This window comes from Amblyraja radiata, chromosome 9, assembly GCF_010909765.2.
Source record: "Amblyraja radiata isolate CabotCenter1 chromosome 9, sAmbRad1.1.pri, whole genome shotgun sequence".
Taxonomy (NCBI): domain Eukaryota; kingdom Metazoa; phylum Chordata; class Chondrichthyes; order Rajiformes; family Rajidae; genus Amblyraja; species Amblyraja radiata.
The window spans coordinates 34,165,830-34,189,315 of record NC_045964.1 but is presented as its reverse complement, the minus strand read 5'-3'; the positions used below and the strand labels follow the sequence as shown (position 1 = coordinate 34,189,315).

At 41.8% G+C, this 23,486-nt stretch overlaps 1 protein-coding gene across 2 annotated transcripts in view; it reads left to right on the top strand.

The window, feature by feature from the left end:
- Positions 1–23,486, top strand: part of trmt61a (tRNA methyltransferase 61A) — a 50,212-nt gene that overhangs the window by 18,193 nt on the left and 8,533 nt on the right. The window contains exons 1-2 of one of the 2 annotated variants that reach the window (XM_033027081.1): positions 5,825–5,918; positions 10,645–11,007. In XM_033027081.1, coding sequence (XP_032882972.1) covers positions 10,677–11,007 — 331 coding nt within the window. In that variant the 5' untranslated portion in view covers positions 5,825–5,918; positions 10,645–10,676. Of the gene's footprint in view, positions 1–5,824; positions 5,919–10,644; positions 11,008–23,486 lie in introns of those variants that run through there. The other variant, XM_033027080.1, reaches the window with a different exon arrangement.

The window sequence follows — 23,486 nt, the reverse complement described above, 5'->3', positions numbered from 1 at the left end:
CAGACTCCGTCACAGGTTGTTTGGATTGATTCGTAGTTTGCAATTGGCTTTCATGTGCTGCTGTCGGGGAGATTGAAAATACCTGGTGCCTTCAAGGATGCTTCTCAGTCGGTTTGGATAGCAATGGGCCAAGGATTTGACAAGGTGATATTAATGTTAATTTTGTTGAGGTGGCCTTGGTAATGTCCTGTTAGAGTCTGTTTTGTTCTACTGGGAAATCACTTGGTGTGATGAGACTTTGGAGTTAAATAATTGTTTCTAGAGTGTGGCATGAGCATGCCATGGCTTGTCTTCTGGAGCTCATTAAGTGTGATCAGAGTCTTGATGTTGGCCTGAGGTTGCTTTTCCTATCCTGCTCATGGATTTGGAAGATGTTCTGGGTGAGAGTGTTGATGCCGCTTCAATGTTTTGATGTGATAATTTATCCGCATCTGAAACATGCAATCACGGTTGATTGGCCGTGGTTGATGGTGCTTCCTGTGTTCCTCTTGGATTTGTTTTGAGATGAACTTTTGTGTTCATTTTTTGTGTCCATTGTGTTTTTTGATGGATTCGCGACGGCGCTCCTAAGTTAGTGGGAGGAGGCATTTGAGGAAGTTTCTCGCACTGTTTTTGTCTGTGACAGACAATGCAGAACTCCTGTTGTGTAATGACCTCAAACAGATGTTTCCTTACTGATAAATGATTCTGGCATCCAAGATCTCCGAGCTTTGTCTCCTATAGCCAGATGAGAGGCATGAGTCATGAACTTGCAACATATTTCTCACTGCATGTTAGTGTTTTAGCTGCGCTTGGGTCTATTCCAGTGGCCTTATTGTTTTCTACTTTTGGATGGCCTTTACAGCGCCTTGCTAGGCTGGAGTTGTGCTACAATTGTAATGGACAGTAGACTGAAATAGTGTTGAGGACAAATCAAGAGCAAAGAACTTCTTCATCTTGAGTGCTCCTTCCAGCAGGAGTTGTTTGCCCTTGATTAGCTCAGTCAGATGCTTGAGCCATAGATTTTTGACAATGCTGAAGAACCTCTGCAGCTCATGGTTGTTCAGCTACCTTCTAGCTCTCCTGTAGCAGCTTAATTCACTCTCTGTTCTGTAGGCCTGAGAGGTTTTTTTCTTGTACCTTACCCAAGATGGGACTGCCTGCGCAGGAACCCATTGTGCTTCCAAACCACTGGCATCTAGTTCTTCTGATGAACTCATTGAGCATGGAAACAGGCCCTTCAGGCCAATTTGCCCTTGCTGAGCAAGAGGCCCCATCTACACTAATTCCACCTGCCTGCATTTGGCCCACATCCTAAACTTTCCCTATCTATGTACCTGTCCCAACACCTTTTAAACATTAGATAGATACAAAATGCTGGAGTATCTCAGTGGGGCAGGCAGCATCTCTGGAGAGAAGGAATGGGTTTTTAAACATTTTAAACCTTTTAAACATTTGTAGTACCTACCTCAACTCCTCTGGCAGCTTGTTCCATGTGCCAACCACCTTGATATTTCTTATAGAAACACAGAAAATAGGTGCAGGGGTAGGCCATTCGGCCCTTCGAGCCTGCACCGCCATTCAATATGATCATGGCTGATCATCCAACTCAGTATCCTGTACCTGCCTTCTCTCCATACCCCCGATCCCTTTAGCCACAAGGGCCACATCTAACTCCCTCTTAAATATAGCCAATGAACTGGCCTCAACAACCTTCTGTGGCAGAGAATTCCAGAGATTCACCACTCTCTGTGTGGACCAATCAATATCAACCAATATGGCCTGCAGGTAGATTTTTATGAGGCAGGTCGTGTTTTATGACTTGATCACGTTTTTTAAGAAGGTGATGAAGGTGATCAATGCAGGTAATGCAGTGGGTGTTGTCTACATAGATTTTAGTAAGGCATTTGATAAAATTAGTCATGGTGGATGATCCAAAAGATTTAGATGCACAGGAATAAAAATGACTTGGTCGGTTGGATTCAGAACTGACTTACTGAGAGAATCTATGGTGGAAGGATATATATATATATCTGAATTGGTTGTAAACATAGATGGGCCGGTTAGCAAGTTGGAAAGCGACACCAAGATTGCTGGAGTTGTGGACTGTGAGGAGGGCGGTCAAAGTATATAACGGGATATAGATCAGCGACAGAAATGGGTGGAGAAATGGCAGATGCAGTTTAATCTGAACAAATGTGAGGTGTTGCATTTGTAGTATCATTGAATTGAATAATTGAATTGGAAGATTGAACATGAGGACACCTACAGTTGATGGTAAGAAAGCAATAGCATTAATATACAGAATGTTCTTGGGGTCCAAGTCCATAGCTGTCTGAAAGTAGTAACACAAGTAGAGAGAGTGGTTAAGAAAGCATATGGTATGCTTGCCTTTGTTGGTCAGGACATTGTATATGAGAGTCAGGGTAATGATGCAGCTTTAGAAGACTTTAGTTAGGCTGCATTTGGAGTACTGCCTGCAGTTTTGGTCAGCCCATTACAGGAAGGATATGGAAGGTTTGGAGAGGATGCAGAAGAGGTTTACCAGAATGCTGTGTGGATTATAAGGTATTAGCTATAACGAGAGGTGAATAGGCAGGCTATTTTCTCTGGAATGGTGGAGATTGAGGGGAGACCTGATAAAAGTATATAAAATGATGAGAGGCATAGATTGGGTCGCTAGAACCTTTTTCACCAAGGTGAAAATCTCAAAGATTAGATGACATAGCTTCAAGGTGAAAAGGACAACGTTTAAAGCATCGGGAAAGTAATTTACCAGAAAGTATTTTATTCAGTGGAGGGTGCCTGGAATACACTGCCATGGTGATGAAGGCAAATACAATAATGGCGTTTGAGAGGCTTTTAGATATGCACGTGAATATGCAGGGAATGAAAGGATATCGATCATGTACAGGCAGATGAGATAAGTTTAACGGCATCATGTTTAGCACATATATTGTGGTCTGTTCCTGAGGGGCCTGTTCCTGTGCTTTACCTTTTTATGTTCTAGGGACATAAGCTGAGAGTTTTAACATAAGTGTTAATTCTCGTAGGCTATAGACCAGTCGCACTTGGCCCCGAAACATTGACTGAGCTGTTTTTGCAAGGTTTTGGTGTACTTGAAAATTGATTTTACTGCAGCTCCATTTTTATTACCATTGTTGTTTTGTGGCCGGGTTTTTGGAGATGACCAATAATGGTGGTTAGTTCAGCAGTCAGTAGCTTCTGTCAAGGCATAGGTCATACAAAAATTGTAGCAGCCCTTCACTAGAGATATTTGCTCTTTTGAGCACTGCATTTCAGAGGATGTATTTGTTTTGATGAGAATGCAGTGCTCAATGATCCATGAATTACAGAAAGTATGGCTACTCTTGGTGGAATTTAGAACATTAATGAGTGATTTTCAAGATTTTGAGAAGAGCTGATTAGATCAAAAGGAACTATTTCCATTAGTTGGACTGTCCAGATCGGGGACAAGAGTCTGCTCAAGGGGTAAAGGGCTGATGTTTTGGACTGAAGCTTGCTTCTGTTCCTGTATGTATATATGTAATTTTGGAATTGGGCAAGGCACTGATTTCATGCTCGATCATTCATTGCTACTTTAATGGCAATTGCCTCTATCCCAATTCATCAGCTGTAGCCATTTGTGCTAGTTTTCACCATGGGTTCTCCGGATTTGTCTGCATATGTGAATGGTTTCTTCACCACGCTCTGCACTGGAAGATGGTCAATAGTTTTAATTTGGTTGTTATTTCAAAAGGGCTAGTTTCAATGTAACAAAAAAAAGGACACAGGTCAGGCAGCATCTCTGGAGAACATGAAAGGACGTCTCTGATCAGGGTCCTTCTTCAAACTGATTGCAGTCAGGGAGAGAAAGCTGGAAGAGAGTGGGGGCTGACAAAGCCAGGCAAGCAAGGGGTGGATACAGGTGAAAGGGAAGTTTGATAGGCAGATGGTTGGACAAGTATAAAGGCACGTCACTTCATCATTGATTTCCACTTTTTATGTAAGTTGGATGATAATGAATGAGAGTCTGTGTCATTCTCTGTGACTCATTCACTGTTCAGTTGTTATGAAAAAGTTAAGGGTATTATGCTAACTTGCATTATTGAGTCCATTAAACAATAAAAAAAATTGGTTCCAGTACTGCCTTTTTAATCAATACAAGTTGTACTGCATCCAGTCATTTAAATTTTGAATACAATGTTTCTCGAACAGATTAAAGTTTTGTTACTGTAATCTAGGGTATAGGAGTAAAATGTAATTGGGATGCAAGTTTTTAAACTAAAACCTTGTAATTTAACTTTCTCAACTTCTTAACTTAACTTCTTAAAGGTCGGCTTTGATTTTCCATCCCAATTTCTTGAGAAGGTGTTGGTGGGATACCCTCTGCAGTCGCTACATCAATGCGTTGAGGTAGCAACTGCTGGAGGTAGATGCTGCAGAAGGTGGATGCTGTTGGGTAGCAAGTTCCAGGGTTTTTACTTAGTAATTTGAAATAACATGCTATAGACCAGTGAACCTAACATGGACATCTTGACGCCATCGGTTAGTTGGGCCAAAGGGCCTGTTTCCACACTGTACGACTCCCATGTCTGCTTGGCGATTATGTTCTCATGTATCTGATCCCTTTGAACATCCAAAATCGCCCATGGTTCTCGGGTGGGTTTTAACATGCAAAATGAACACGCTTCTGAAGCTACATTTACCATTTAAATATCCGTGAATCATAAATGCGTCTTGAAATAAATTTTACTCAGATGCAAGCTAAGGAATGGTATAATTGTCAGCTGTTCATTTGACAAAATCAGGACATTTTTTGGCTAATAATAAAATGTCCTGATTTTGTCAAATGAACAGCTGACAATTATACCATTCCTTAGCTTGCATCTGAGTAAAATTTATTTCAAGACGCATTTATGATTCACGGATATTTAAATGGTAAATGTAGCTTCAGAAGCGTGTTCATTTTGCATGTTAAAACCCACCCGAGAACCATGGGCGATTTTGCAATTTTACTGAAGGATTTCTAACTTTTAATACTTTTCATCTAACAAATGAATAAAGATAACAAAGCCAATAATGCCTTACTTTTGATGAAATGCAGCGAGCAAACGCGATAATTCCCGATATTTTGGATCTTTAAATCTCCACGAAAAATGTCCGCTATCAACTTCCGCTTATTTTGTCCCTTCAGCTCCCTCTTGTATTTACCTTAGTTTCTATCTTTTTTTACTGTAAATTTAGGTAGCTGTGCCTCACGGTCACCCCGACTGGGACAGTAAATTGCAGCTCAAAACCTGGCCGTTTTCGATGTTTTTAACGGGTGTGAAAGTGCGTGTTTTCCCATTCACTAACATGTACCGGAAGTGACGCTTGTCCCCCAGTTAAAATTTTCGGTCACGTGGGTGCAGATCTACGCTCCAGTGACCTTTCGTGAAATCACCCTATAGTACGTACATTTTTCATCCTAACCTTTACATTTTGATTAAATAAACAAAACTGAGCTTAACCGAAATTGGACATTGCATAATGTGGCAGGATCTGAGTTCTGCCAACTTCGAGAAACCAAACACATAATTAATATGGCTTCTAATATCTTGCATGTCATGTTCAAAAGAACCTGCCATTTCTATAGGCAATGTATACGTAAATGTTGCATTTGACTCTTCAGCTTTCCCCTTTAGCCTTGCTAATTGGATGAATAGCTCAGAGGTTTGGGTGAGGCAACAATATGTTGAATTTTGATGAGTTATTTGGAGCACAAGATAAATTACTATTTATATTTAGTCCAGAATAATTATTTACTGCCGTATAATACTTCAGAGAAAATTTTCAGGCCATATATTTGGAACAGAAATGTCTGAAAACATGCTTGAATCCTTGTACATCATTTAAAAATGAATTCGTTCAAGGGCCTTCTATACCCTGCCTTATTTGTAAGTATGTCAATTAAAGTTCTGTCTCTGTAATAAGTTCACTGGATCATAGAATTCAAATATTCTTCGTGCTCTATTAAATGTTGCATTGCAATGAGGGGATCTGAAATTATTCCTTGAGGTTCTGTGAGTTGAAGGAGTAGATGTAATAGATGAAACCTTTCATTCCAGGGACAAGCACAACTACTGTAATTTGACTGTTATATCGCAATCAGTCTACTAATGGTCATAATGAATGTTCCAGTGCATTTGATACTGGAATAGAACTTCCCAAGCTGATTAAAGCACTTAAATTAGCTCTTGTTTCCTGCTGCAACAGAAAACGAAGTGGAAAGTTCGTTGTTACCATGTTCATCACAGCTGTTCTGAATTATGATAAAAGTATGCACTGCCGCTTTCACCTGCACAGTACAGTTTCCCCCCCCCCCCCCCAGATTTTATTGAATTCACCACATTGCTTTTGTCTAGTAGATCTATTTGGGCTGATTTTATTTCCCTTATCTGACAAAAGCAAAGTCCTATAAATGTCCTTGAGCATAGCTAGTAAGAAAGATTTTGCTATTAAAATGTACTTCAACTTTCCTGATGACTGATCTAGTTAGTGCATTGAGCAGCTGAGTCATTAAGACATAGAAAGGTCACATTTACTGTAGTTCCTAATCTGCCTCGAGTTATTTTATCTCAGCAGAGGACAAGGTAGTTTTACAGTTTATTTGCTTTAGATTCCAGGTTGGCCTGTAATTACACGATTGCTATTAAATATGTCAGTGTTGGGTGGAGACGGAAGGGGGATGGTTTAGTTGTTCTGACTTTTGTTCTACCTTTCCCCACCCTCACGTAATACAATAGGTTTGCCTACTGAAACTAGCACGACAGCAAGGAGAGAGGAAAAAACGGTTAATACTGAGTAACTCTAAATAGGCCAAGGTTATTTGAGAACTCTAGTAATGATGAGCTGCATAATTCAGTGTTCCCGCTGGACTGATTCTTGTTTCAATTATTACAGTAGTTTCAGAGTCACACTTTGACTTTACCAGACATGAGGGAGTGACTGTGAGGAAGTTATCAATGTTACTTCATTTTGTCATTTTGATCTGTTGTCAAGAGTAGAGGGTTTATCTATTTCAGAGGACTCAACCATGTAATTAAACCTTAATCTATACAAATGCTCCTTTTGTGTTTCCTGGAACTCTGGCAAAGTATGTTTCCTTTGTCTTTCCCAAACAAAAATAAGTTCAGTGGTTCAATGGTTCTTTTTATTATCACGTGTACCCAAAGTACAGTAAAATTCATTTTTTGCATACAGATTAGTAAGGATATTTCCATACATAAGGACAATCCCTGACTAAGTACGGAATGCACAGGAACAGCCCACTGAGTCCATATCATTTTCACTGATAGGATGGATGAAGTATAAACTTTTCACAGGAAGATTGAATTGTAAACGGCTGAAGTTTATGTCACAAGATAGACACAAAATGCTGGAGTAATTTAGTCACTCGTGATTGCCTCTGTGAAGATAGCAATAGGTAGTATGGAAGAATACAATCTATCAATAACTTTGAATTTCAGAATCTGTTCAAGATTTTCTCCATTATATTTCTGAGTATCAATCGCTTGCTGTTATTTTCTTTAGAAATTTTCCGGAGATAATGACCCAGTTTTCCTACCCACTTTCTGCAAGAAACGAGGTGAAAGATTTAGAGGTAAAAGATTTGAATAGCGTGGTGGGTGGGAGGGTATACAATATTTAAAATTTTTCATTGAGGATTGAATGTCAGCCAGAGCTCTGAGATCATCCAGCCTATTTTTCCATTTCCTTTTCCCAACCCAAGTGAGTAATGGTTAGGCTGACATCGCCACTTTTTCCTCCCCAAGTGAGCTGATCAGAAATCAACAGAGGATAATTCCTCGAGTATATGCTTAATTCTCATAATATGTCATAGCATTTGTCCACAACCTTTTGAAAAAAATGGATTGTTATATCTGCAACCAATTCTATGAGATCCATTCAGATGTTTTGCTGCAAGCTTGGTGCAGTAATAAAGGGCCTGTCCCACTTACACAAATTTTTTTCGATGAGTTGCCGGCACCCGTCATAGTTGCAACAAGGCACCGAAAATTTTCAAAACGTTGAAAGTACTGAACCAACCAGAAAAAGGTACAACTCTTTGGGCGACTACTTATGAAGGTAAGCTAGCCAAGAATATAAAGCAGGACAGTAAAAGCTTCTTTAGGTATGTGAAGAGGAAAAAATTATTTAAGACCAAAGTTGGACCCTTGAAGACCGAAAAAGGTGAATTTATTATGGGGAACAAGGAAATGGCAGATGAGTTGAACAGGTACTTTGGATCTGTCTTCACTAAGGAGGACACAAACAATCTTCCTGATATAGTAGTGGCCAGAGGATCTAGGGTGACAGAGGAACTGAAGGAAATCCACATTAGGCAGGAAATGGGGTTGGATAGACTGATGGGACTGAAGGCTGATAAATCCCCAGGGCCTGATGGTCTGCATCCCAGGAGTACTTAAGGAAGTGGCTCTAGAAATCGTGGATGCATTGGTGATAGTTTTTCAATGTTCTATAGACTCACGATCAGTTCCTGTGGATTAGAGGGTAGCTAATGTTATCCCACTTTTTACGAAAGGCGGGAGAGAGAATACGGGGAATTATAGACCAGTTAGCCTGACATCGGTGGTGGGGAAGTTGCTGGAGTCAATTATAAAAGATGAGATAGCCGCACATTTGGATAGCAGTAACAGGATCGGTCCGAGTCAGCATGGATTTACGAAGGGGAAATCATGCTTGACTAATCTTCTGGAATTTTTTGAAGATGTAACTAGGAAAATGGACAAGGGAGAGCCAGTGGATGTAGTGTACCTGGACTTTCAGAAAGCATTTGATAAAGTCCCACATAGGGATTAGTAGGCAAAATTAGGACACATGGTATTGGGGGTAGAGTGCTGACATGGATAGAGAAGAGGTTGGCAGACAGGAAACAAAGAGTAGGGATTAAAGGGTCCCTTTCAGAATGGCAGGCAGTGACTAGTGGGGTACTGCAAGGCTCGGTGCTTGGACCGCAGCTATTTACAATATACATCAACGATTTGGATGAAGGGATTCAAAGTAACATTAGCAAATTTGCAGATGACACAAAGCTGGGTGGCAGTGTGAACCGTGAGGAGGATGCTGTGAGAATGCAGGGTGACTTGGACAGGTTGGGGAAGTGGGCAGATGCATGGCAAATGAAGTTTAATGCGGATAAATGTGAGGTTATCCACTTTGGTAGCAAAAACAGGAAGGCAGATTACTATCTAAATGGCGTCAAGTTGGGAAAAGGGGAAGTACAACGGGATCTGGGGGTCCTTGTACATCAGTCTATGAAAGTAAGCATGCAGGTACAGCAGGCAGTGAAGAAAGCATATGGCATGTTGGCCTTTATAACAAGAGGAATCGAATATAGGAGCAAAGAGGTCCTTCGGCAGTTGTACAGGGGCTAGTGAGACCACACCTGGAGTATTGTGTGCAGTTTTGATCCCCTAATTTGAGGAAGGACATTCTTGCTATTGAGGGAGTGCAGCATAGGTTTACAAGGTTAATTCCCGGGATGACGGGACTGTCATATGCTGAGAGAATGGAGCAGCTGGGCTTGTACACTCTGGAGTTTAGAAGGATGAGAGGATATCTCATTGAAACATATAAGATTGTTCAGGGCTTAGACACACTAGAGGCAGGAAACATGTTCCCGATGTTGGGGGAGTCCAGAACCAGGGGCCACAGTTTAAGAATAAGGAGTAAGCCATTTAGAACGGAGACGAGGAAACACTTTTTCTCACAGAGAGTGGTGAGTCTGTAAAATTATCTGCCTCAGAGGGCGGTGGAGGCAGGTTCTCTGGATGCTTTCAAGAGAGAGTTAGATAGGGCTCTTAAAAATAGAGGAGTCAGGGGATATGGGGAGAAGGCAGGAATGGGTTAATGATTGGGGATGATCAGCCATGGTTGAATGGCTTTGCTGGCTCGAAGGGCCAAATGGCCTACTCCTGCACCTATTGTCTATTACTCACGACCAAACAGGCGTCACCCTGCGACATGTCACTTGTATGGCCGTGAGTAGTCGCCATAAGAGTCGTACCTTTCTCTGGTCGCAGCTGGATTTTCAACATTTTGAAAATTTTCGGCAACCTGCTGTGACGATGACGGGTGCCAGCAGTCGCCGAAAAAATCACGTAAGTGATTTAGTGTGCAGCTCCACTGATGTACAAGAAAGGTAAATAAATACAATACATAAATAAGCAAGCTGAATTGATTGACGTGACCATCTGAGGGAGACTGTCCAAAGGGGGTGGGTGGGGGGGCACTCATTAGGGCCGGTTCAGAGCCGCTATAGCTCTTGGGATAAAACTGTTCCTGAGTCTGGAGGTTCGGGCGTAGAAGGCCTTGTAACGTCTGCCGGAGGGAAGTCATGTCTTTGACCTCAGTGGTGAAGTTACCTACACACAATCAAATACCCAGGCTGGAGGTAGAAAGAAGGAACTGCAGTTACTGGTTTACAAAAGAAGAAGCAAAGTGCTGCAGTAACTCAGAAGGGTCAGGCAGCATCTCTGGAGGAAATTGATAGATGACATTTTGAGTTTGTACTCTTCTTCAGATTGTACTCTTCTTAAGAACTATTGTTAAATCTGGTATGTGAAAGAAAAGTTAATTCTTTACTTTGTTCTTCTCTAGATTGTCAAAGTTCTTGCACTCCATTCCTAAAAATGAGTTTTGTGGAGTATAAAGATGTCATTCAAAATGGTGACACTGCCATTGTCTTCCTGGGTCATGACTCTATGTTTGCAATTAAAGTTCAGCAAGGTGGTGCAACACAGACAAAATATGGGGCCATCAGGCATTCAACAGATCTCGTTGGGAAGAAGTATGGCTCTCGGATTACCTGCAGCAAAGGAGGTTGGGTGTATATACTTCATCCAACTCCAGAGCTCTGGACAGTGACTCTTCCTCACCGGACCCAGATCCTTTATTCTACTGATATCTCTATGATCATCATGATGCTCGAGTTAAAGCCAGGATCAATTGTCTGTGAATCGGGTAAGTTATTTGAATAACGTGGAATCTAAGTACTCAGACTTTAATTTATTCTGGAGCTATTCTTGCATATAACAAATGTGTTTATTAATTGATAGTTTTACAGCAAAGATTTATGTTTTTAAATGCATGATTTTATTTTCCTTTGGGTAATGATGGGTTCCAATTTATTTGCTGTATTTAATTTGCAAGCATGGCTGATTTTAAAATTGTTGAGGAAATGTTTGTTCTTATTTTCTCTGTATGGTTTTTACTGTACGATTCTTTTGAATTTGAATTGGTTCTGCCTTTTGCATGATACTTTTTTGGATTTGCTGATTTAGTTATACCCTACAATTTGCACATCTGGATCAAATATTGAACTTCACTTTTATGTATACAGGTGAATATTTAATCCCAAGATGTTTCAGAAAGAAGAGTGGTGTTGCTTTAGTAATATTCTCATTGTCCTCCAGAAGATATGTATTAGTGCTTGTCTCTCCTAACACAATTCATTACGTGAAAGGGTTGAAATATTTTCATACACCATGGTGCTAAATTATTACGTTCTTTCTTGGGCTTCATGGAATCCATGAGACAAGTTCTATTTTATCACCATTTTCAATTTGCTTTTTAATCAAATGTTTTGACATTAATGAAGACTAATGTGTGAGATAAATTGAAGTGTACTCTATTGTTGAATGCTAAGGTATGATTTGCTTTGAGGATTTTTTTTTAAGGATGGCACTTAAACTTAAATTGACTTGTGGTCAAAGTTGGGAGTATTTTTGCACATTTTTTCTCTCCATGGGGCAGACCATACACTATTGTCCACCTGGATTGAGTGGTCTGGGGCAACATTGCCAGTCCTTTACTACCATGGGTCAGGTGCAACCGCAAGTAGTGATACTTGGAGTCTGCATACCCAGGGTCTATGAACAGATTGTTGCAGTCACGCACACGTGGGCAGCCTTCAGGATGGGAACCACGTTGGGTGCAGTTTTCCTCCTGCTATTCTCTGGAGATTTGTACAGACATCCATTTTGAATGTACAGATGAAATGGATGTTGCAGTACAGAAATGGAGTATGGACCACGCAAACTCAATGTGCTTCATCACCAATTTCACCTAGATCTGTTGATCTGATTCTTTTCCGCAACGCCATTGTTGGTTTTTGTGATGACCGTCACACATTTACGTCTCCATCAAATCATGTTCCCAGCACCCTTGAGTAATTTGATCCCTGATCCTCGATTGTCTGGTGCCGATCTGGAGGTTCTAATCCCAAAGCGAAACTCTAGGAAGTGCAGATGCTGGTTTACAACAAAATAAACACAGTGCTGGGTTAACTCAGAGGCCCAGGCAGCATCGCTGGAGCACACGGATAGCTGATATTTTGGTCGGTACCCTTCTGCAGACTTGCTTCCTCCATAGATGCTGCCTGATCTGATTAGTTAGTCCAGCAATTTGTGTTTGTTTTTCCAGTTCCAAAGACCCAAGTTCAACTAAGCTATTGCTTCCAGGAGTTCCACTCATCTCAAGGGAACGAATAAACCTGGTTGACGTATGGACTCGGTGGCTTGTCCAGATTATCCTGCTTGCAGATGTCTGATACCTCTTGAGCGAAGGAAACCCGTTTCGGGTCGAGACCCTTCATCACATTCCCAGATACCTCTGAGACAGAGGACAAGGAGTTTTGGAAGAATGTGTTTGCAATCATACAGGCATATAAACAATTGCAGATCCAAAAACATGCCTGCTTTTGTTGTTAATTCATTCTTTTTCTTAGGGTAGCTAATTATAAAGCTCTCTCCAAGTCTTTTGGAAAAAGAAATATGCAGAAGTCCAAACCTGCAGACTTGGGAGCAGAAGGCATTCTGAGGTTTGCTGGCTCTTCAACTCTTGAAGATTCTCTTCAAATTCCACCATATAATTACTGCAGGAGTAGATTCTGCATGCTTTTTTCTGAGTGGACATTTTTACTCTAATTCCCTCATTTTCTGAATACTCTTGATGATGAAAAATATGTTATTTGTTTGACTACTTCCAACCAGGTCATTAGGAAACAAAAAGGGGTTTTACAGATGTCCTGTAGAATCCCTTTAAGTTAATCAATGTTTTTGTTAGTCAGTGATTTTGCATTCAGCTTCTATTTTCTCCACTGATCTTCTGATCTTTAGGTAGGAGGTAGTGGTCAGAGAAAAACATGTTGTATAATCTGACCCACCTGATTGCTTTGAACATAAACAGGAAGTGTATTGTGACCAAAGGTACACAAAATTGCTGGGGAAACTCAGCGGGTGCAGCAGCATCTATGGAGCGAAGGAAATAGGCGACGTTTCGGGCCGAAACCCTTCTTCAGACTGATGGGGGGTGGGGAAAGAAAGAAGGAAAAAGGGAGGAGGAGGAGGAGCCCGAGGGCGGGCGGATGGGAGGGTGGGAGGAGACAGCTAGAGGGTTAAGGAAGGGGAGGAGACAGCACAGGCTAGCCAAATTGGGAGAATTCAATGTTGATGCCATAAGGACGCAAGGACCCCAGACGGAATATGAGGTGCTGTTCCTCCAATTTCCGCTGTTGCTCACTCTGGCAATGGAGGAGACCCAGGACAGAGAGGTCGGATTGGGAATGGGAGGGGGAGTTGAAGTGCTGAGCCACCGGGAGGTCAGGTAGGTTATTGCGGACTGAGCGGAGGTGTTCGGCGAAGCGATCGCCCAACCTACGCTTGGTCTCACCGATGTAAATCAGCTGACATCTAGAGCAGCGGATGCAGTAGATGAGGTTGGAGGAGATACAGGTGAACCTTTGTCGCACCTGGAACGACTGCTTGGGACCTTGAATGGAGTCGAGGGGGGAGGTGAAGGGACAGGTGTTGCATTTCTTGCGGTTGCAACGGAAAGTGCCCGGGGAGGGGGTGGTGCGGGAGGGAAGGGAAGAATTGACGAGGGAGTTGCGGAGGGAGCGGTCTTTGCGGAAGGCAGACATGGGGGGAGATGGGAAGATGTGGCGAGTGGTGGGGTCACGTTGGAGGTGGCGGAAATGGTGGAGGATTATGTGTTGTGTTGTGTATTGTGACCAGATTGATCTTGATGATTTGTCGTTGTCCCCACTGCACAGTTTGGGCTTCATTTACCATTTCAGCAAGAGCCTGGAAGTGGCATCCAGTTTATCATTGGCTCTGCTGGATCTTCAGAAAATTTAATTATGGAACAGGCTGCCAGAGGAGGTAGTTGAGGCAGGGATTATCCCAACATTTAATAAACAGTTGTGCAGGTACATGGATAGGAGAGGTTTGGTGGGATATGGATCAAATGCGGGCAGGTGGGACGAGTGTAGCTGAGGCATGTTGGTCGGTGTGAGCAAGTTGGGCTGAAGGGCCTGTTTCCACACTGTATCACTCTATGACTCTACAACTAGGAAATCGCCTAAAGATGTGGCATGCACATTGAAGTGGAGTGTTTTTTGTTAACGTTACATTGACAACCATCATAATAATAATAATAATATATCTTTTATTGTCATTGCACGTCAGTGCAACGAGATTTAGTGTGCAGCTCCACTGATGTACAAGAAAGGTAAATAAATACAATACATAAATAAGTAAGCTGAATTGATTGACGTGACCATCTGAGGGAGACTGTCCAAAGGGGGTGGGTGTGGGGGCACTCATTAGGGCCGGTTCAGAGCCGCTATAGCTCTTGGGATAAAACTGTTCCTGAGTCTGGAGGTTCGGGCGTAGAAGGCCTTGTAACGTCTGCTGGAGGGAAGTCATGTCTTTGACCTCAGTGGTGAAGTTACCTACACACAATCAAATACCCAGGCTGGAGGTAGAAAGAAGGAAATGCAGTTACTGGTTTACAAAAGAAGAAGCAAAGTGCTGCAGTAACTCAGAAGGGTCAGGCAGCATCTCTGGAGGAAATTGATAGATGACATTTTGAGTTTGTACTCTTCTTCAGATTGATTTTTGGGGGGAGAAAACTAGTAGAACTTACTTCCAGTGTTTTCTCTTCCCCCTTCTTGACAACCGCCCCGCCAAATACAAATCGGTCTGAAGATGGGCACCGACCCAAAAAATCAACTATGCATGTTCTCCAGGGATGCTGCCTGAGCTGTTGAGTCGCTCCAGCACTTTACGCCTTCTCTACCCAGGCCAGTGCAAAGGCAGTCAACTTCTGAAGATTGCCTGTAGGACAATCATCACAACCATTGCCGCTGGCTACCTGGGTAGGGTAAGCCCTAGGTACAGAAGAAACATCAGGTTGACCTTGAAGTTGGCCAAGGATTCCAAGGATGGAACACTGCACAATGATTTTAGTATTGCATGTGTTCATCAATATAATTTTGTAAACACATTGGTTTATAAATTTAAGATTCAAAATTGCATTGCCTGTAGCATGCATAAATATTGACATTGGGATGAAATCCTGATCTGCCCCTAGGGCTGAATTCCACTGCAATGAAGGTGTGGTGTTGTTGAGAGGAGACAAGCTTGGTTCTCCGTCATTGTGTCTCCTTTATCTGCTTCTGGGCTTTTATAGGGATAGGGGGCGCTGCTCTGGCAGCAGCCATGTCATGCAGCTCGTCAGTTTTTCAATTTTTTTTTTTTTTTTAATTATGTTTTAAAGTCTGTATTTAATGTTTCTTTGAGTGTCTTGTGTGGGGGTGGTGTGGGGGGGGTAAGGGGGAACCGCTTCGGTCGCCTCCTCTATGGAGGGGCGACTTTTTCCAGGTCGCCTCCCCCGTGGCCTAACATCAAGGATCGGCGAGGTCTTTCCCGGAGACGTGCCCGGGGCTTCAGCGGCGGGTGCAGCGTGGACTCTGGTCGCTGAGTGGGTGAGCCCTCGCTGGAGGGGAGCGCTCCGTTTTGCTGACCCGGGGCAGCCGGCAGCCTGAAGTCGCAGCCTGAAGCCGCAGTCTGCAGAACTCCAGCTGGTGCGGCGTCTACAGCCCGGGATCTCACGTTGGGGACCCGGGGGAAGAAGAAGCCATCACTGCCGGCCCGCGGCCGACTTCTACCGCGGGTCCGGCATGGACTTACCATCACCCCTGGAGGGGAGCTTCGACCGCCGGCCCTGCAGTCTACGGTGCTTCGGGCTGCGGCGGGGACTTTAAATCTCGACCGCCGGTCTGCGGCCTACAACAATCTAAAGCCGCGGTCTCCGGTGAGGAAGAGCCGTTCCTGGACTGACTCTGGACTCTGGTCCTGACCACGGGGGGGAAATGGAGGAGGACTGGCCAAATTTTGTGCCTTCCACCACAGTGATGAATGCTGTGGTGGATGTTTGTGTTACAGTTTTATTGTGTTCTTTATTATTGTATCGCTGCAGACAATCCAAATTTCCACCAGCCTGGCTGTGTGGCAATAAATTATATCTAATCTAATCTAATGATAGATGTTCCCAGCACCCCAGACCAAAGATTCATTGGGCAATCAGTTACTGATGAATATCTGGATCTCGGTGCTTCGGACAATGTAGATCCCACAAGTTGGATTGGATCGGATGTTGAATTGCTCCCAATCTCCCATAGTTAAGATGCATTGGAATCTTTGTGTTTCTTCCAGGTTCTTGTCTGCTGCTTTCCTGTCTTCATCGCATCCCTTTCGTTTAGTGCTTCGTTATCACTGAATTCACTCCTGCCTCAGAAATGACCTGTTTCCACTTCAATTTTCCTGTCACCACAAGTAGCAAACTTGGTTACTGCCGCTCCACTTTTGCCTGGACCATCACATAAAAGGAACACAAACGGGCTGCTGTACAACTTGCAGTCCGGTGAATCATCCCGTACATACTCATCAACAGGCTCCAAGACCTTGGCCTCTGTACCCCCCTTTGCAACTTGATCCATTACTTCTTCATTGGCAGACATACCAATTTAAATTTTACTACATACTAAATTGAATTAGGTGGAAAATCCTGCATGCAGAAGAGGCCTCTGGCTTTGAATCCGCAGCCGTAAAATAGTATTTTCCTGAGGATAACCTTTCTGCATAGTGCCTGTGCCACAATGGCTTGGCTGCCAGTTTAATTAGCTGCTCTGTCAGATACAGAAGAACAAATAATATTACTGTCCGCTCATTCAAATATATTGAACTTTACAGTTCTATGTTGTCGGCTTAGGTCGGAATTACGGGAATAAAAATTAGCCTTTTCCATCGCCTTTTTAACCTGTGGCCAGTTTTGATTGCTGGAAATTTTGATTGCTGAAAAATGAAAATTAACAGTTCAAGTCGGTCTCATTTCTTCAGCATTTTTTTTTAGTGTTGAAAATTCCAGAGAAGAAATTCCATTGTGATCTGCGCTTGTCACGCACATGTTCGTTTGTTTCATTTAATGTATTTTGTTATCGTAGCATCAACAAGGCAGAAGGATAAATTATGTCTACATCTATCAAAAATAAATATAAGAATGTACCCCATAACTATTTCTGCACACACGTAGAAAATACGTTTTAAAATCTTTCTTCCGTTGATTTTTGTTTAAAATGTAATTCTCCAGATGGAAGCAAATCTACTGATTAGAAAAGCACAGTAATATTATTTTATCCCAATCATTGACCAAGTATTCTGATTTGCATTGAAACTGTTATTTTTTTTAAGAGTAATATAATAAAGTGTACTTTTATTGCAGTGTCTTGAATAAACCATACTTCAGAGTTATTTTGGGAAGCAACGGATAAAAGATGCCAAAAATTAGAGTTGAATCACATCTCGTGAAATTATATAGAAGCTAAGATGCTGGAAGGAGGCTATTTAAACCACAGAAATCGCTCTGTGCTAATGCATTGCGCATTTGCTCCGTGCAGTTCAAGGTGGTTAGAATTTTCCGTGAGCAGGTTAGCTTTATAAAAGAACTAACGCAGCATTAACAGAGTCCTTGACTGCTGAACAGCTTCTGCAGAAAGGAGCCCATGTGACTCCTGTGATCTGACGAACAATGTGGTGTGGTGCAGTGCACTGATATTTGTAGAGCAATTGCATATTGAAAACTGATAACTAAATGAATAATCCATGTCAACTCAAAGTTTTATTTCTACTGCACTCACTGTTCGGTCTTTTTGGTGTGGTTTCTCAAGTGCATGAAAGATTAAAACAGTCATTGCTCAATAATGCATCAGGAAATGTATACCTCTGGTTTAAAAGTTCATTAGTCAACTCGTCTTTTTTAGTAGTTCAGCTAATGAAAATGCGTCATTTAAGCCTATTATTTTCAAAGATGGGCCGCATTAATGCTCCTGTTTAGAAGGTTAAAATAAATCTACTGTCATTTCAGTTGGTCACAAATATTTAGCTACTGTGAACATTTTGAGTGAAAATAAAAATAAAAGCGTGCATGAAGACCGTACATGTTGAGGTAAAGCTTTGTTCTATTCATTGAACATGGAAGATAACTAAAGTTTGTATTAATTCACATGATCAAATTTGTAGATTGCAATTTTTCTCACTTAATATTGTTTGCATAATACTTTTTTTTACTTTAGAAATAGAGTGCGGAAACTGGCCCTTCGGCCTACCTAGTCTGCGTCGACCAGCGATCACCCCTACACCACCACTATACTACACATTGGGGACAATTTAGAATTTTTACCAAAGCCAATCAACCTACAAACCTGTACGTCTTTGAAGTGTGGGAGGAAACCGGAGCACCCGAAGGAAACCCACGCGGTCACAGGGAGAGCGTACAAACTCCGTACAGACAGCACCCGTAATCAGGATCGAACCCGGGTCCCCGACGCTATAAGGCAGCAACTCTACCTGTGTGCCAAATGATGGCGGGTGATGGATCTGGAAACTTATATTTCCCACCAGGCAGTTATTACTGCTACATCATCTTTCCAGGCACCCCTGTTCGATCCTGCCCTGGGGTGCTGTTTGTGTGGAATTTGTGCATTCTCCCAATGATCATGTGGATTTCTGCCAGGTGTTAAAATAAATTGCTCTTTTGTTTAAAAATGCTAAAAGAATCAAAAGGGAGCTGATGGGCATGTCAGATAATTTGTAGTAATACAGGAGTAAGAGTCAGGAAGTCGCATTGTAGCTTTGTAAAAGTTTGAGGCTGCATTTGGAGTACTGTGTGCAGGAGTACTGGTTACTCCATTACAGGAAGAATGTGGAGGCTTTGGAGACGGTGTAGGCGAGGTTTACCAGGCCAGTGTCTGAATCAGAGGGGATTAGTGACAAGAAGAGCAAAAGTGCGGAAAGAACTCCGCGGGTCAGACAGCATCTGTGGAGGGAGTGGACTGATGAAGTTTCAGGAGAGCTACAAGAAGAGGTTGCACAAATTTGGATTGTTTTTTTCTGGAGCTTTGGAAGCTGAGACAAGAGCTAATAGAAGTAATAAAATGATGAGGGGCATAGATAGGGTAGACAGTCAGAAGATCTTTCCCAGAGTGGAAATATAAAACACTGAAGGGACTAGCTTTAGTGTCAGTGGAAGGAAAGTTTAAAGGGTGTAGGAAAGAACTGCAAATGCTGGTATAAATCGAAGCTGGACACATAATAATAATAATAAATTTTATTTATGGGCGCCTTTCAAGAGTCTCAAGGACACCTTACAAAAATTGAGCATGTAGAGGAAAAACATGTAAGGGGAATGAAATAAATAGTAGAGACATGACTAGTACACAAAGTAAAGACAGAATTCAATACAAAACACAGTATGAGGCAATTAATGCACAGATGAAAAGGGACGGGGACGTGGGGCTAAGGATAGGCAGAGGTGAAGAGATGGGTCTTGAGGCGGGACTGGAAGATGGTGAGGGACACGGAATTGCGGATCAGTTGGGGGAGGGAGTTCCAGAGCCTGAGAGCTGCCCTGGAGAAGGCTCTGTCCCCAAAACTGCGGAGGTTGGACTTGTGGATGGAGAGGAGACCGGCTGATGTGGATCTGAGGGACCGTGAGGGTTGGTAGGGGGAGAGGAGGTCAGTGAGATATGGGGGGGCCAGATGGTGGAGGGCTTTGTAGGTGAGGACCAGGATTTTGTAGGTGATCCGGTGGGAGATGGGAAGCCAGTGAAGTTTTTTGAGGACTGGAGTGATGTGATGCCAGGATTTGGTGTGGGTGATGAGTCGGGCGGCTGCGTTCTGGACCAGTTGGAGTCGGTTGATGTAGGTGGAGCTGATGCCAAGGAGAAGTGAGTTGCAATAGTCCAGTCGGGAGGAGATGAAGGCATGGATGAGTCTTTCAGCAGCAGGCGGTGTGAGAGAGGGTCTGAGTTTGGCGATGTTGCGGAGATGAAAGAAGGAGGTTTTAATGACATGGCGGATGTGAGGCTCAAGGGAGAGGGTGGAATCAAAGATCACGCCAAGGTTGTGGGCCTGGGGAGATGGGGAGACAGTGGTGCCGTCGATGGTGAGAGTGGGGTTATTGATTTTAAATAATGCTTGAGTAACTCAGCGGGACAGGCAGCATCTCTGGAGAGGAATGGGTGACGTTTCGGGTCGAGACCCTTCTTCAGACTGATGTCAGGGGAGTGTTCAATAATACTAGAAACTTTATCCTCTGTTTGGTAAATAATTGAAAATAAGTTTTGAGATTTTCTAAACCTATTTTCATTTTGATTTATTTGTACTTTTTCCTTTTGCATTTTTGAAAATACAGTCTTAAATTGTTTTTTCAAAAGCTATCAAAATGTTATTCAGTGTTACTTGTTTTTTATCCTCCTGTCTTGTCTAAATCCTGGCTTGCTTGCAAATACATCTTGTTTGGTTTGGTTTGGTTTCTCCATTGCTGAACATGAGGCTCAGTAACTGCTGTTCAGCCTCCTGGTGCTGAAACAATGTTGTTCATCACTGTGCAATTCGGATTATTTTTCCATGATTGACTGAATGACATCCCTGCAGGCAAGGATCCACAACACAACAACAGTAGTTGTATAATCATATTATTAATGGCAAGCATCAACTTGGTCATTGCCCTTCTTCCTAGGGTTGCTGCAGTTTGTCAGTGACATAGTGGATGGAGTCCTTGATGTGACCTGATGAGTAATGATTAAAGCTTGCCTTTTTTTGCCCAAATAATTTGAGTTTTCTTCATCTGCTGAAATTTCCAATAGCATTTAAGAGCTATGTTTTTCATTTACAGTTCAGTACAGTATTCCTATACCTAAGCACATCCTTGATTAGCAAGTGTACAGAAATAGTCTACTGAGCCCATGAGGCATCTTTTTCATAGTCCAGTCCGCGTTCTAGTTCTTGAGAGCCACTCCCGATGCAGGCAAGTCTCAGGCTGCTACGGGCCCCTTGGGTGCGAAGTTCCTCTCCTTACCCGTCCACCTTTGTGCCCCGGGAGTGCCTTCCGCAGCTAACCTTGAGGCCCAAATCCCGGGTTCCCTCTCCCACCAGCCTTGCTCCTACCGTCCATTGTTGTCACTGGCTGTGATTTCCTGATGTCCATGTATTGTGAATCTTTTATTGATACAGAATCTACTGCAGCATTAAAGTGTTATAACAAAGGAATGATTGTAGTTACTTAGGAGTTTTACTTTCAACACTTTTTTAAAAAACATTAAAATACTGTTTCCTACTTTCTGACAACTAGTGGTATTCTGGGCTGTCTTCTATCGTTGAAGACTAATATATAATTTGCTGGTTTCATTGAATGGAAATGCTGCACTTCTGCATTTTTTTTAATTGGAGGGAGGAATCCATTTTTAAATAGTTTCAAAAAGCAAAGATACAATGGGCTGTCTCGCCCTGCTGTTCCCACTATAGTTGACCCAGTCTGCTGGCAAATCAGTGTGTAATGCAGGCACAGTAGGACGCTTTTTAACTCTTGTTATCTAAGGTTGCTCTTTGCTGGGGAATCTATAAGTATATCTATTCCACCACATTCTCTCCATAGCACTGTCATGTTAGCATTGTAATTGACAATTAATCTACTTTTCACTTGAATATTAGTTCTGCTGTTAAATATTTGTCATGTGTTGAGTTTATCCTGCTGATCTGGATCAGATCCTAAAACACTAATGGGTTCTTGGAGCAAAAAAAAACATTGAAAGAGATTAAGCCTTAAACTCTGTACAAATTATATAAAGCATTCAACGTGGCTGTTTGGTTTCCCTGCTTCTATGCTTATTCAGACCAAGAGCTAACACAAGAGATGTGACAATCAAGATACTTTTAACTATTAGCACTGCATTTCTATGAATTTATACAATTTGATGGTGCCATTAAAATGGTTTTAAATATTTTCTTAATTAAATCTAGTTCATTCATGAGATTGTCAGATTTTTAATGCTTCCTAAAATGTAATACACAATCCAGTAATGTCAATGAGATACATTGCAGGTATATTACAGAGCTACTTTCTATTTATATATATATATATATATACTTTCTATTTATATATATATATATATAAATAGAAAGTAGCTCTGTAATATACCTGCAATGTATCTCATTGACATTACTGGATTGTGTATTACATTTTAGGAAGCATTAAAAATCTGACAATCTCATGAATGAACTAGATTTAATTAAGAAAATATTTAAAACCATTTTAATGGCACCATCAAATTGTATAAATTCATAGAAATGCAGTGCTAATAGTTAAAAGTATCTTGATTGTCACATCTCTTGTGTTAGCTCTTGGTCTGAATACGCATAGAAGCAGGGAAACCAAACAGCCACGTTGAATGCTTTATATAATTTGTACAGAGTTTAAGGCTTAATCGGCCAACCTATGCAATCTCCCAAGTGCAAATTGAACTGAAGCTGTCTGCACATGTAGGTGTGGCTTCATAACCTTCACTACTGGATTAGATTTTTTTTGACAAAACTGTGCATAAGGTTGGCTGATTACGCAAACGCAAGCATATGCAAGCAGACATGATGTCCAGAGTATTTTTTCTTAGCCTGATCACGTGATCCTGCTGGAGATGTGCTCAAATGGTGCTTACAGATGGTGCAGTCAGGAGCAGCTGACTTCATGAATGAATATAAACAAGAAGCCTCTTGTGCATTAGGATAAGCTTTCACGTTGATTTTAAAATATGTTCAGGTTACTGTAAACAGATTTTTTAATTATTGAGATTGTGTAGTATTAATTACATTTCGATTTGGTGAGCTGCTAAATTCTGAGCTTTGCCCCGGCAATATTTATTTTGATGAGTTCTAACTCCATCCTGTTATGCCACTGCCTGTATACAAAATACTTGTTTATTCACAATTCTGTAAGGAGTAAACTTGGACTTGCTGTTTATACAGAAATGTATTAATTTGCACAGATTTATGTTTTGCTAATAGCTTCAATTGGGATGCAAATATTTTTAAATTGTTTATAAATAATTCCTCAAAAATAATCTCAAAGCATGCATGTTGATTGTGACATTGTTCCAAACATCAAGTACAGTTGCTTAGTTCCTGTGCTAAAATTTCCAATTTGCTTCTGAATGGATTATTTTACTCTGCGACAGTTTTGAACTTCATCCATGTAGTAATTTGCATTTAAATGGAAAGTTGTTGAATTGGCATTGTATTCTTGTCGTTAGTGGGAACAAAGAGTCT